Here is a 16003-nt window from a genome sequence, read left to right on the forward strand (position 1 = left end):
TCCTGTTGTTTGCTCTGAAGTGAAAACTTGTGTCTTTATGTATGTCTTCACTGTGGAGACGTGTCTTTTCTGCTTCTTTTCTTGTGAGGATAAGTTGGCTTGACAGCAAATGAATCTGCAGAGCGAAGTGTAGATTTTCATGGCAAAGCAACGTTTTTGTTCTGCTAAACCTAGAAGCGATGAATTGTCAAAGCAGCTCTGAGATCTGAGAATCTATTATACTGTGTGAGTTCACTCCTGAAAGCGGTGAGGTTACCTGTGGTTGTCTGCTACCTTTCCACACTAGTGGAAAAGTTTGGAAAAAAACAAACAAAAAGAGCAAAGAGTAGTAGAGCATCATCAGTTATGTGCAGTCCCTCTGCTTATGAGTGCTTCACAGCGGGGAGACTTGAAGCCAACAAACTCAAGAACACTGCTGCTGACAATTTGCGACGCCGCGATAATTAAAGGCAATCTTCCGGAATCCATCCCACTGATTGCTCTGAAACCAGAGCAGAGCAGAGAGTGTCGGGCTGTAGAGCAGAACAATGTATCCTCAAAAAAGCTAAGAACCACAATGGCGCTGTGTTGACAATGCTGTCCCTGAGGACAGCGAGCGCTGAAAAAAGTAAACGAACAATGTCAGCTTGACTGTAAATGTTTGGGCTTTTTTCACATCGGCATCTTCTCATAGCTGCACGGATGAGAGAGGGTTGCCAGAGCAACAGAGCACGCGCTACCTTGAATAGCACTGCAGGTGTATGTGTGAGAGAGTGCGCGTGCACGTGTGAACTGCCTGTCAACACAAGGAGCAATAACAGGTGTGTGAAATCAAAGTTATTCGTCATGATCCCATAAACTGCCCCGTTAAACTGCGCTCGCTCCCCCCTCTCTCCTGCAGATCAACTGTGTGACGTTCCCATCACCCGCCTGCATGCCCGAGCAACAGCTACTGAAACCCAGTGAATGGAGCTACTGTGACTACTTCTGGGTAAGTTTACCTGAGAAGTAACTATTTTCTATAGATCAAGTCCAGAACCTTTAAAAACACAATCTTTTCATGATTTTAGTTTTTATATAGAAAGATTTGTAGTTGACCATCCTTACGTGTCCATGTTATGAGAAACAACACTGGATCCTCTTCATCTTGCATCGTGATTTCATATTTTTGTCATCCTGGCCCAACTGCACGCTGAGAATCAGTATTAGCTTTAATAACATCCAAGACACAGCGCAGCAGGAAAACCCATTACATGTAACTGGCTGGAGCACAGTGAGGCCAGCTGGCCTCAGCTGCTCTGTTTGGACATCTCCTTCCCCTGCAGTGTAATTTCTACCAGGTGCAGTTTGTGTGGTAACACACTGTAATCACAAACACAGGTGACAATGCAGTAGAAAGAAAGAGAGAGTGGAGGAAGTGGATGGGAGAGTCCAGGAACGTCTGGTTTTCTGTAAAATGTGCAGTTCCCAAAATTCAGGATTATCTGTTCTCTGAGCTGAGTCAGTTTGTCATGTATGGTGTAGCTCCCAGTCTACTGACTGCTTTCTGCAATTAAAGCTGTACGCACTGTCCAATGTTTAAGTGATTTCTAACAGGCTTTAGAAGACGTTAAGAGACTTTAGACACAGTTTTAAATATAGCCTGTATATAAAAAAAAGGTACAACTCAGCATTCATTGAAATAGCTACTACAATATTGTGCGTTGTCGTGACCAACACTGAAGATGTAGTCCTGCTGTCCTGTTGACTGTCTAGCCATCGCAGTCTTAGCTAGCATCGTCTGCTTGCTGTCTAGCTCACTATCAAATGTCATTTTATTATGTTCTCCATTAAAACTCTAAAAAGTTAAGAAACACAGTCCTAATCAAGTGTTTTCAATCCAATATCAATTTCATTTTTAAAGCGCTCAATCTTTTAGTTCAAGGCGCTTCATACTGTGGGGTAAAGACCCTGCAATAATACAGAGAATACCCCAACAGTCAGACGAATCCTCATGAGAAAGCACTTGGCGACAGTATTCTAGGGTTTTACTGTTGGGGTAGTCAACGAAGACGACTTCAAACCTCAAAAGGTTCGTGTCAGTTGAAAAAACAGGATGAATGGATGGATTGGTCATCCCGTGGATGCTGGGCATCGGAAATATTTATGTACTGTATCTGCTAAGGCAGCGGTCCCCAACCCCCGGGCCTCGGACCGGTACCGGTCCGTGAGTCGTTTGGTGCCGAGCCGCGAGAGTTGAGGCTCAGGTGTGAAATGTATAGTTTTCAGGGTTTTTATCGGTTTTCAGCGTTATTTTGTTATCGTTTTTATCGGTTACTCGGTTTTCCTGGGTCTTTTCACGTGTGTTATGAATAAATTTTCTTTTTTTCGGTACCGGTACTAGTTTTATTTTGTTGTATTTATCCGCGACACCTTAAAGGCCGGTCCGTGAAAATATTGTCGGGCATAAACCGGTCCGTGGCGCAAAAAAGGTTGGAGACCGCTGTGCTAAGGTAAGCTTTAAGGTTCTTAGTGCCAGCGCACTTTTAGAAGCATGTTACATGTCGTCCCTCTCTACATTTTTACTCATGTCATTGTAACCAATGATTAAGAAAAACATGACTTGCATTTTAAGGTGCTATTTGCTGCAGTGAGTGAAGTGCTCACCCCAAGACGAGATAGCATACAGTGGATATGTGACATTAGAGCAACATAGTACAGCTGGAGGAAGTGAAACCAAGATAGAAGTTAAAATACTCTCTGCTAAAAAACTTGGTGCTTGGAAGGTAATATCCAACTAGTTTAGGAAACACATGTCCAGCAGCTGTTTGCAGAAAACAGCTGGTGCGAGCTCTGATAAAGCATTGTAGCAACAGCAATGCCATCGACATGGTAACGAAATTGGTGGTCGGAGACAAAAGTACAATCAGAATTATTGTGACTGTGTGCAATGAATTAGAAGACTGTTAGCAAATCCGACTGCTCAGAGTGATACAGCAGTAATAAAACTAAGCCTGTTATCTGTTTGTTACCAGTTAGTGACTGAATAGCATCTGTTTGTGATAATATTGCAAGAAATTGTGAAAAATCATTAATTTGCATTATATGCATGATATTCATTATGCATATAATGATCATATTAATCATGCATATAATGATCATATTCATCATAATATTACATTGTTGTTTTGATGGTCACTGCAACTATTTGCAACTGGTTGCCAATCACCAACAACTCATCAGTCGCAAGACGGCTTTTTGCTCTGATGTGACAGAGCCATGAATAAGTGAGCAGAAAGAAGCTAAAATGTCTTTTGAAGGTGAAATTTTTCACAGAAAGATTGAAGAATGAGGACGATGGTGGCAGAATAGCGCTAATCAAAAAGGGTTCTACAGTTTTCAGTGAAGCCACCTGATTCAGTTTCCTCTGGTGTCATCTCTTTGAGGGAGCATGCAGCATGTTGTTTATTTTACTTAGCAACTTTGTTGAGGTCTAATGTTCACGTGTGCGTTGCTAAGCGTTTGTTTATTCACTGCATTTCTCGTGTGTTCGCCTTGTTTATCTCGTTAGGCTGATAAGAAGGATCCCCAGGGCAACGGCTGCATTACAGGATTTGAGGTTTTGCTGCAGAAACAGCTGAAGGGGAAACAGATGCAGAAAGAGATGGCCGAGTTCATTCGAGAACGGTATCTGCTACGTTCACTTTTTTACTGTTTCGTTTTGTTCACACTTCGTCCTCGGGTTACTGTGACAACCATACAATTGTCATTAAAAACAAACCATTTCTCCTTTTTTCGTGCTTGCTCTTTCATGTACATCAGTGCATTGCACAATAAAGGAAATGAACATGGAAACATTGTTGCGTACATGCCGTGTGGTAATCACCCTCTACTTCCTTCTCAGGATAAAGATAGAAGAGGAGTACGCTAAGAATCTCTCCAAGCTCTCACAGATCCCTCTAGCAAGCCAGGAAGAAGGGTGAGTGGCTGTGAAGAAGAAAGACACACAACCTGCCCCATCACAGAGCACCCTGTCACACATGTGTGCATGGATCAATATATTAAAAAAAAGCCGCATGTCAACATTTGAAAAGCACTGTGCCAGGCTTCTCACTTTGAAGCTGCTTTAGAGTTGTGCAGGTTGTAAGTACCGCGTTTATGCTCCCTCCTTAACAGTGTATTCTGAAATTTTATTGCACAATAGAGGGTACATCACTTTAAGATATTTCAGCTTTAAACATTAGAGCTGGTTTAAATTAAGTAATTTACAATGACAGTGAAGTTTGCTGATAATTTATCCCCTACATATATTACATGTAGGATACAATAAACATAAAGTAAGGTAGGTAGGTTAGGTAACAAGCTTATACACCTACTTACTCTTAGCTCATGTGCTGATCAGGTAACTGTCACATCAAAATTGCAGAGTGTTTAAAACTATACAAATGTGAATTTTATTTCTTAGGAATCAACTTGTCCCTTATAATTATTTTCACCTATTTTATACTTTTGTACTCAGTTTCCACAATCGAGCTTTAAAGTCTGCCATGAGTGATATTGCTAGGTGTAAATTGCCGAATTAGTCGGTCAATTAGACAATCCAGCAGACAGCTCCTCAGTGAGCAAGCCAATCAAGTAGCCAATCGCGCGAGACATCCCGGTGTGAGCTGGAGTCTGGAGGCCCTGTCAGTGAACCTGTGAAGCAATAAGACCATCCTGTAAAACCACTGCATGCTTTGATCTCCATCCTGCAACACATTCCAGCTATTAAAGGAAAGCACAGGAGAGGAGACACAGACGCATGCGAAGAGAGGGGGGGTGTTAGGAGATTGAAGGGGAGAGGGGAGGGGAAGGTGTGAAGCCCTGCTGGGGGAAAGAGAGTTTCCAGCCACTCCTCTTTTATCCTGTTTGACAACACACAGGATATCATGCTGAGGTGAGAGCAGCTCTTTGTCTGATTCACCGAGGGCACACAGGAATATGTATGTGAATCTCTTAACCTCAGCCTTTAATAGAAGCTCAGGGGTCAACGCAAGTTAAACTGCTGATTATTTGATGTTCACACTATCTAAATACGGATGAAGCACAATTTTTATTCAAATTATGATACATGTGGCCATGATGAAAGATTGTAGTGGCAATATAGGGCAGCAGAATCCTCAGCTAATAAGAAACTAATCACACAAACAAGGAATTTGTTGTGTTGCAAAAAGACAGTGGTGCAGAGAAAGACTATAAATTATACAAATACTTAGGAAATATTAGCATTGCAGCTAATTCATAAAATTATCCTAAAATATTATGTTAAATAATTACATGATACCTAAATTAAAAACTATTTTACAGTTCATGTGTTGTTTTTGTAAAGTTTGATTTGGTTTTTAGGCACTAAAACTAAGCAGAACTGCTCTTCTAAGATGGTTTACAATAACTTGCAGTTTCCTACTTTGCCAGTGATGTAACTTTGATTTTTTGTAACTTTTCTTGCCTAATCTCAGTGTAAGTCTTTATGTGGTGCAACTACAAGTCTTTGGCTTGAAAACAACGTGGAAGTACCTCTAACTTGGATTCCTATTAATGGCCACCAGATGGCGAGACATCTGGTTCCTAAAAGACTTCCAGTCCTAAAGAGTTCTGGGAGAAAATGGCCCGCAGACTTTAAAACTTTATGATGTCAGTCACTCACTTTGAGTCGTACTGAATAAAGCATTGTCCATGTTGCTAATTTCAGTCATTCAAGGTTTCAGAAAAGAAGATTATACAAGAAACCCTCAGTGGCTTATGACTTGTGATTGACAGTGAGTGTGATAAGTAATAAGTGTGCACCATCTTTTTTGTTTGTTAGATCTGGTTTGAAAACACCAAGATGATGATGCCAAAAAATGCTTGAGGCTTCAAAACAGGAACTTTAATAATTCATAAAAAGTTTTATTTAGAAAAAAAGTGACTTTAAAACTTGCTGGCAGAATACCTGTACAAGAGTTGTGCCTTTCTTTAAATATTACAGGCAAAAACAAATCACTCAGATTAATACATGAATGTGTGTTGTTGCTGATTTGGTTGCTAATGTTAGCTACCATTAGCTAGCTAACATTCTAGCTAACTTTCAGCTTCTTCTAGACTTGAGCTAGCATATTTTGAATTCAGCAAAAATAACATAGGCTGAAAAATATTGGACACTTTATTTGACATTATTGTCATTTCTATCAGACAAAGAAAGAAACTGTACACGGATGTAAGGGGGGTTTAGCTACACTTACCCTCCCTTTCAGTGTTTACATGCATATAAGATAACCCCTCTTCATGCTAGGATGGTAACAGAGTGGGATGGAATTGTCCCATATAGAATCCAGATTATGCCAGCCAGCTCAGTCTGCCCACACCCACAAAAGTGCAACACAATGCTTTCATTATGCCGTCCCTAAGGCTGGCTCTGTTGTCACACAGGACAATCACTGTTTTGTTGGTCGGTTCCTACCATCCGACCAGCCGCAGCCCAGAACCAGCCATCTATTTATTCCTGAATTTGCTATTTGTTTGGTGGGGATGTGAGGCATGTGACCATTTTTTTTTTATAGTTACCAATACTGTACTATGCTGAATGAGGAAGTGCATGGCAAGAGATTAATTTTCCCTGAGATGCAGCATTTTGTTGCCAAGTGACTGTCACTTGGGAATGCAAAATTGCAAGCACATGACACATATAATTTATTGAGTGTGAAGAATGTTTGAAGTGGTGCAGCTTTTCCAGTTTGGAATCATAATATCCAGATTCCTCTTAGTTCAAGGTTTGTCTTTCATCTGATGACTTTTTAAGGTGGAAAGATACTGCATCTGTATGAGCTGTCAATCTGGTCTATATTGAGCAAAGAATAATAAAATAGCCTTCTTGCATGTAGAAAATTAGTGTTTTCAAGCTTATTTTTCTACCCACAAACAAAAAAATTGATTTATTAGGTGAAAAAGTTGTATTTCGATTCAATCATTTAAGTCTGTTTTTAAGCACGCATACCAAACATTTGATGGCTCTAGATTTTTTAATGTGAGAATTTGCTGCTTTACTTAAACTTGTGTTACAGTCAGCTGAACATTAGAATAGAATAGAATAGCCCTTTATTGTCATTGTATATGTACAACGAAATAAGGATTTTATGACTTGAGCAAAATATAAATAAATAAATATCCTAAAATAAAACAGAAGATCGCTAGAAAGGGAATAGAGATATAAACAACAAAGGTTTCAAACTTAAAGAAAGGGATGAGGAAGGAAATGTCGTCAGCGCATTGGTCAGACCTCAAGGATATACAGATTACATTTCAGTGAGTACCACTGAATGTAAACAGAAGTGTTGCTTATTTATAGGAAGATTCTGTCGGTGGTGCTGTTTCCTTTGTTCAGCCATGGTGGCTGACTCTTTTAATGCTGACATCTATCTTCATTTCAGCCATACCTTTGTTACTGAGGCGTCAAACATAAACACATCTGCTTTCAGTCTTTAAAGACAACGATGTCACTGTTATGATAAAAGGGTCAATTTCTGTAGTTCCCAATGTAAAGTGTGTGTGAACTCCGATAGTTAAGGTTAGACTTTTCAGAAGACACCGACACATTCACACAGTTTCTACTGTGTACTGGTTGGGCAAATCGACTTGTTAAAACCAATGAGTGTAGAAAACAGTCGTGGGTTAACGCATGCTGTTTTTATGTGCCAGTGATTGCTCAGTTTAGATGTATGTCTCCCCATTCATTTAGATAGAAGCTTTAAAATAGCTTTCCAAATAAGGCCCTAGAGATATTACCAAGATGGTTGTCGAGTTGCAGGACTTGTGTCTAGCAGGACTTTTCGAGAACTTTAAAAGCAGGAAACTGAAATGTTGTCTTGAGTCAAGGGGTTGCTGGTGTGTATCGTGGCCTAGGTGTCACAGGGTGAGAGGCTGGGTATAACCTGGACACACTAGAATCAACAATTAACCCAACACCCGGTGGTGCATCAGTTTTTTAGGATGATCTGATATCGTCGTGTTGGTGTTGTTCCCAGATCATCATGAAAATGTTGTTCCAGGTTCAACATTGCACGTGACCAATCACATTATTGTGACGTTATTCTTTTGCGCACCAACCCATTCGTGCATTTATGAAATTCCAATGTTGCAAGGACAAGATCAATTCTGCTTAGCGTTTATTAAAGGGTTAGGGTCAGGGTTAGGGTCCGTTGATCGGTGGACAAAGGCGGTTTCTCGCAGCTTAAGTACAGTTTTTTGTTTTACGCTGTTTTTTCCCGAAGTCGCAAAAGTATGACATCACAACATTCTGATTGGTCACTTGCAATGTTGATCCTGGAACAACCTTTAGTATGATGATCTGGGAACAACACCAACACGAGGATATCAGATCGTGCCAGTTTTTTATGCCATTAATTTTTTATGATGAGCCGATATTTCTATCTGTCATGTGTGCCAGTGACCGCTCAATTTAGGTGTATGTCTCCCCATTCATTTAGGCTACGTCCACACATACACGGAGATTTTCCGTTTTCGTTTTAAAAAATAATCCCGTCCACACGTAAAGGCAGAAATGAAGGAAAACGCTGCTAGGAACATGCCAAAGCAGCAGGTGGCGCTATATTCCTAACCGTGCAGAAATGTTGGCCAATCAGAAGTCTAGAAGCCTCGGTGGGAAAGAGTTAACAAAGCTGGGGCATAGAAGCAGAACCCAGTCGTATGTGTGGAGGGACAGTAACTGTGTGTGTATATGTAAGCATTTAAACACTGCAGAGAGTAAAATTACCGGTAATAGTATTGTAGAAATTCATTTTACCGAAACGATAACGTGGCGCACAGTGTGACGTCAAAAAATGCGCACACCTTTGACGCTGTGTTTTCTGCCTTTCGTCAGTTTTTCTCGCCCACACGTAAATGCACCCTGGCCGCAGTTTTTAAAAATCCCCGTTTTCAGTGACCGAAAACGCCGTTTACGTGTGGACGAAAGGTGCAAAGGCAGAGAAAAATCTGCGTTTTCAAAAATACCCGGGTACGTGTGGACGTAGCCTTAGATAGAAGCTTTAAAATAGCTCTCCAAATAAGGCCCTAGAGATATTACCAAGATGGTTGTCGAGTTGCATGACTTGTGTCTAGCTGTTGTTGTCTTGAGTCAAGGGGTTGCTGGTGTGTATCGTGGCCTAGGTGTCACAGGGTGAGAGGCTGGGTATAACCCGGACACACTAGAATCAACAATTAACCCAACACCCGGTGGTGCATCAGTTTTTTATGCCATTAATTTTTTATGATGAGCCGATATTACTATCTGTCAGGCAAATCATTTCATAATTAAAAAAGCAAAGAAGAGGTGGGAGAAACAAGAATGAACTTATTAAGCATTTAATAGGCACAAACCTTCACTTGATGAAAGGTGCACAGCTTATTCCGCAACCTGATTGGACGACACTGATGATTTGGTGTAACTTATAGAAATCATGCTCGCTGATTGCCGTTAGGTAGCTTTTGTGGTATCTAAGCTTTAAAATGATCTCTATGATTTTAAAAGCTCGCAATGGTTTAGATGGCGTCGATCTGGAGGTACCCGAATTTGCTCCGACAGCGTTTGGAATGTTCTGGATGTCAGTGTGAGGGAATTCCACAGGTCTTCCACTCAGAGCGGCGCTTTGAAGTGACCCGCTGACCCGCGAAGACCTCCAGTCCTGGACTTAAAGCCATGCGTCTGTGACTGTCTGCCTAAGCGAGTGATTGTTTTACAGCCTTCATGATCTTTTTGCCATAAACCATTCTGTCTAAGAATGCAAACATATCTGCACTATTAAAAAGACGAGTTGCGTGTGAAGATAATGTAATGTGCATCATCTCGTCTTCAAAACAAGCTTTCTGAGTTTTACTGCCCCCAGCTGTGTTGAGAAAGCTGCCCTCGAAGCTGAGAGAATAAGTGGAGCCATATCTCATGTCCCATACATCCTAATCATCTGTTGAACTGGCGGTGGACCTCAGCTCAGCTCTGTAGATTTACTGGTTACTTGTGCTTCTGTGAACTTTTGCACTGACTACTCATGAGCCTCAACTCTGTGTGTGTGTGTGGGATTCATCCTGCTCCCTCGGCTCCGTCTTACCCCCCATTTTCTCTGACAGCTTCCATGCCCACCCTATGAGTCTTTATAAAAGTGTGTGTGGTCTTTTATTGTGTAATATATTAACCACTCACACTCTCCCTCCTTATCTGCTCTCAGTACTCTGGGGGAGGCTTGGGCCCAGCTGAAGAAGAGCCTGGCAGACGAAGCTGAAGTTCACCTAAAGTTCTCCTCGAAGGTAATTCATCAAACTCTGTCGGATCCAGTTAATAAGATAAGAAACCAAATATTAACTAAACATATTTTTCATAGTATTCTGACTGCCTGATTATTCACCACAGCCATGCCTGTCTATCTCTTAAAGCACAAAAGGGCATACAATAGATGCAGAGAGGAAAAGCTTAGCAACAATGTGGCAACCAGAGACCACGGAATGTCTCAATAACAGGCAAAACTACCAGTGGCAACATGAAGTGGGTGGATACCAATACACACAAAGCTAGCATCGCTATATTATACAAGATATGTCCAGTGTTTGTTTTGTTTACAAAATACTGAATGGCTGAATGGATTCCTCCCCCGCACACCACAGACATAGTTTAGACCAAACCAGAACTGGCTTTAAGAGGCAACATTGTTTTCTTTGGCCAGGTTACATTCACAATAACAGCTTAAAGTTAGTCATGGTAAAAAAGAAAGAAAGGACACCCTAACCTGGTTTTAGCAGGACTTAAAATTAGATTATATGCAAAGTGAGATTAACATGACATATTGCACCGTGCCATTATTTATTTAACACAAACTGGGAAAATGGAACATGGAAGTACATGGTGACAACATATTTTGACTTTTATACTGATATAAACGTAAATACATGCACAAAATGAGGGTGCTGTTTTTTGTTTTATTTGTGTTTCTCTTATCAGACTGATTAAAACAAACAAACAGTTAGTGCCTTCCACTCTGGACAGGAATCAGTTTGTCTCTGCTATTCAATTCAACTTTATTTATACACAGATCACAACAACAGTCGCCCCAAGGCTCTTTATATTGTAAGGTTGACCCTAGAATAATACATACAGAGAAAAACCCAACAATCATGTGACCCTATGAGCAAGCACCTTGCCGATAGTGGGAAGGAAAAACTCGCTTTTAACAGGAAGAAACCTCCGGCAGAACCAGGCTCAGGGAGGGGCGGGGCCATCTGTCGCGACCAGTTGAGGAGAGAGAAGGAAGACAGGATATTCTGATTGAATGCGACCTAGTTTTATAATATGTTATTTGTGTTGCATCACATTTGTAAAAAAAACACAACATTTTTACAGTTTTCATTCATTTGAGATCGCACGTTTATGAGAATGCACAAACAAAGGTCTAAATGAAGCTTTCTTCACTTTTTTTTTTTTTTTTTTTTTTTTAACCGACTTTGTTTAGCCAAAATTCAGTTCAGTAACAACCAGACACTCAGTTTATCCACAGCTGTTTGGAGTACAGAGTACTGGTGTGAACGCTTCTGCTGAGCTTTCTGTTAAAGCCCATTAATTCCTCTTTTCCCCAGGCTCCTGCGTTTTTAAAAGTGGGTCATTTAAACCTACACTGAAAATAGGTTTAGCTTAGATAAAAGCCATAAGATGTGATCTAACCCAGTTAACTTTTTAACGTAACCTTCAGGGACCCTGAACAGTGATAAATGTGACTGTGGCCCTGTGATTGGAACAAAGACACTTCCTGCATCTTCCTGTGAGCGTCTCTTATTCATAGAGCCAAGGCTCCTATTTCACCTTACAGTTACTGAATAAACTGGGGGATGTTTTATCAGGTGGACTAATGTTTCCAGTTGTTTAACCTCTTTAAGCCTTATGATGAAGAGGTCACACTGTATTTTATTGGCTGATCACTCCGGACAGTCGCTGCTGCTTGGTTTTACAGTACGTCCATATTGGCTGCGGGTACTGCAGCCTACAGCACACGTGACTCACTAGGCAGACAGACTGCCTTCAGTGACATAGAGTAAAGGGCTTCCTGATGGCTCTGTGGGCTGAAGCACATGTGTGTGACACAGAGGCTTTGACTCAACATTTTATTTATTGTTTTATTTAAAAAATTATTTTTAATCGCGATTTCCCCTCAAGCAGAAAGGCCGCGGGAACCGGTAGCAGATGATTTATAAGCGAGGCATCTTCTGTCTTAAGAACTCAGTAATGCTCTCAAAGTCTTCAAGGGGCCAGCTAGCGCTCTTCATTTTCAGGTCGTTTTCGATGTTTGATGTCGAAGGAAAGAGGGGGAGACAAAAGACAGAGGCCAGGATTCCAGCTGGAGCGATGGAGGAAATGGAATCGGTGATGTTATCCTCCAGGGATGCACAGATGTGCGGCACTTTTCCAGGTTCTTGGAGGAGAAGGAAGGGTTTAAGTGGAAATGAATTTTGAATGACGGTGTGATTGCAGGAAGGAGCTGCACATCTCATTCATCACTGACAGCTGGGACAGGACACCACATTGCATATTACCAGTGACGGGCCTGCTGCTGGCATTCAAAAATAATACGGCCTTATCAGAAACTTGGATCTGGAAGATGTGCTGTTAACTTTAAAAGCCACTTTACCAATAAAAGATCAAGCAAAAAGAGAAGCAAATGAACGATAACAACTGAGATTCTGGTTTTTGCTTGGCTCCTTCATATCAAACATTTGTGATCTAAAATAGCTCAGTGTCAGAAGATGCTGACATGATATATGGAATGCAACCAGAGCGAATGGAGCTAATTAAGGTTCTGGATAATTAAATCTGATAAACACAGAGGTGATTAAAGGGTGTCCCTTTGTGATTAATCACTAGCATTACTGTAATCTAAACTCTATAAACCTGAGTTGCTCTTGAAGAAGTCATTTTATTGAAACTTCTCATAATGTGCATTAACAGTCGCTGTATTTGTTATTCGGTGCATAAATCTGCCTGACACATTTGTTTTCCCCTTCAGCTACCAGAATTCTGAAACCAATCAAAGTACCACATGGTTTTGAGTAGTGAACACTAAGTCACGAAGTGCTAAATGAGACCAAACTTAGCTCTATTTTTTATCAGTGTCAGGACATACAACGGACCTGAGTGGCTTAATGACTTTTCTATGCGTTATTTTGTAAATACGGTCATGTTAAAAAATGACATAACAAATGACATATTACACTATCCTTATTCATTTAACAGCAACTAAGTATAAATGCAGAAGCAGATGGTGTGAAATTGAATTGAATTGAAATTTATTTCAGTCAACAACAACAACAACAGATTATAATTTTACATAAAAGTACTCAAACAGTAACCGAAAAAGGAATAGGCTGAAGCCTTATGGCTTATACTTATCCTATCCCTTCTTACCCCCATAGAAATAATCAAATCCTTAACCAAGAAAATAAATAGCATAGCATGGTGTGAAATGTTAAGTGCATCGTGTGATTCGGTAGCTTAAATAAAGTGAAGTAAGCCTTTTCTGTTTGACTTTATGAGTCTCTCACATCATTGTGGAGGAACTTTAGCCCACTTTTATTTGAAATGTTGCTTTAGCTTATTGAGGTTTGTGTCCACTCCCGGGAGACTTTCTCCTTCTGTGAATAATCTTCCTCACTTACATTTTCTGTGGTTTGTTGTTGATTCAACAAACCAAAGTCTAGGAATGCTAAACTGTTTTTGACTAGCCAACAGTGCAAATATTTGGCTAATTAGCCACTAGCAAAACCTTTGGCTAATGTCTGTGCCGCTCACCTTTTTATCGCAAAGAAAAAAATATTCAGAAATTTTGGAACTGTAAGTTAAAGGAAGCATAATCAATAATGAATCAATTCTGTCATAGCAGGAAAGCTGCAGTCAGTATTTCTCCTGTTTGCTATTTATTCCTGCTGTCTGCTGTCTACATGTTATTACGGCACAGTTGGTGTAGAGCAGGGGTGGGCAATCTCAGTCCACGTGGGCCGGTGTCCCTGCAGGTTTTAGATCTCACCTTGGGTCAACACACCTGAATCACATGATTAGTTCATTACCAGGCCTCTGGAGAACTTCAGGACATAATGCCTGTTTCCCAATTCAGGGTCTGCAGCCTTAAAGTACGCAGCCTTAACGGTCCACAAGGGCCGCGTACTCAAAGACCGCTAAGGCCGGAAGTGCGAGGCTTGTGAAATGGGACGGTCTAGCCTCCGTCGCGCTGCCCAGGTTGCCTAGCAACCATGATACTAACAGCTGGAAACGTTTCATACAGCTTTGTTTGACAGAAATGAAGGAGAAAATCTTTTGTTCATTTGTTTGTTTGTTTCTACATGAGCTTTGATCATTCTCTGTAAGATTAAGCTCAGCTATTGAACGGCGTATATTTTAAAGTAAAGGCTTTAAGTTAGTACAAACGTCACTAATGTCACATAACTTTGCCGACATGTGGCCAACAGTAATGTTTTAATGTTCTTCGTTATTAAACATTTGAACATAAATAAGTGACATAATATTCAGTACTTACTATTCACAGTTTACTCTTCGGCCGCTCCGCTTCTTCGTCTGCGGCAAAATTATCCACACCGAGCACCGCGCTATGAATTGTGGGATATGTTGGGCCACGAAGTCTACATTGCCACAGCCTTAAAATTCAGGGAAATGAAGGACGCATTTGAGGGCCGCGTTTCGAGCAGCCTTCGAATTGGGACAGCCTTCGGCGCGCCACTGTGACGTAATCTGCCTTAAAATGCGCCCTTTAAGGCTGCAGACCTTGAATTGGGATACAGCCGTTGAGGAGCTAATTTAGCCATTTAAATCAGCTGTGTTGGTTCGAGAACACATCTAAAACCTGCAGGGACACCGGCCCTCGTGGACTGAGATTGCCCACCCCTGGTGTAGAGCATTGTACATGTACAATGACAATAAAGGGCTATTTGTCTATTATAGCAATGGCCAGTCATGTTTTACTGACAAACGCTTGTCTGACACTAGTTTTTCATCATTTTTTTTCTGCTCAGAAAAAAATCAGTATTCAGTATGTGTTGTTTTCTTTGAGCAGCTCCAGAGTGAAGTGGAGAAGCCCTTCCTGACCTTCAGGGAAAACTTTAAGAAGGACATGAAGAGGCTCGACCACCACATCGCCGACCTACGGAAGCAGATGGTTGGTCGCTATGCAGCTGTGGAGAAGGTATCCAAACTCATACAAATATAAGAACTCATGTACGTTATATTATTTATATGACCGTATAAACTATTTAGGGAATCATCTCACTGCTGATTATAATTCCACATTTCTTCTATAAGCAGATGGCTGTTTCTCATCTGTTGGATATTTTGTCTTTGTTTATGTATGCAATAGAAAGCAACTGGGTAAAGCTCGTCTAACATCATCTGTCAGTGTCTTTATGATCAGCGATCATGCTGAGAAAGGACTCAACAGTTTCTCTCAAATAAAGTAATCTGATGGGCGACTGAGCATTTAACACTGAATGATGCACGAATGCTGCAGACAGCATTATCATTGTGGTGAATTGAAGAAGACTGTAACATTATTTTATCGTGTTAGCCTGATGTTGCACATTGTTTAAAGGAAAACGTTTGCTGCCTGAAGCTCAGCCAGAAATTCAGATTGTTTTGTGAAAGCAAGTCTTTACTTCAGACTCTTATCTCTGGCAGGCTCGTAAAGCTCTGTCTGACAGGCAGAAAGAGTTGGAGCTAAAGACGCAGCAGCTGGAGATCAAACTCAGCAACAAGATTGAAGAAGACATCAAAAAAGCCCGCAGGAAATCCACACAAGCAGGTCAGAGCATGGGGCAAAGGTCAAACCATGGGTCTTTATAGGGTCACACTTTCACTGAGGTATTTGTTGTTTACTCTGTACCCTCTCATGTGGCTGAAACATTCACCGTTGGTCGCTGTTTCCCGACTTTAATGGTACTGCATGTAAATTCTAAATTTCTAGGTTTAAAATTATGTAGTTTAAACAAATCT

General features: G+C 40.8%; 1 protein-coding gene across 1 annotated transcript in view; it reads left to right on the top strand.

Annotated features, from left to right (window-relative positions):
* gas7b (growth arrest-specific 7b) overlaps positions 1-16003 on the top strand; it is a 66742-nt gene that overhangs the window by 42824 nt on the left and 7915 nt on the right. Inside the window, exons 6-11 of the mRNA XM_087845258.1 lie at positions 881-970; positions 3530-3645; positions 3863-3937; positions 10194-10272; positions 15072-15200; positions 15689-15812. Coding sequence (XP_087701384.1) covers positions 881-970; positions 3530-3645; positions 3863-3937; positions 10194-10272; positions 15072-15200; positions 15689-15812 — 613 coding nt within the window. The remainder of the gene's footprint in view (positions 1-880; positions 971-3529; positions 3646-3862; positions 3938-10193; positions 10273-15071; positions 15201-15688; positions 15813-16003) is intronic.

Source organism: Neolamprologus brichardi, chromosome 8, assembly GCF_056152115.1.
Source record: "Neolamprologus brichardi isolate AB-2024 chromosome 8, ASM5615211v1, whole genome shotgun sequence".
Lineage (NCBI taxonomy): Eukaryota > Metazoa > Chordata > Actinopteri > Cichliformes > Cichlidae > Neolamprologus > Neolamprologus brichardi.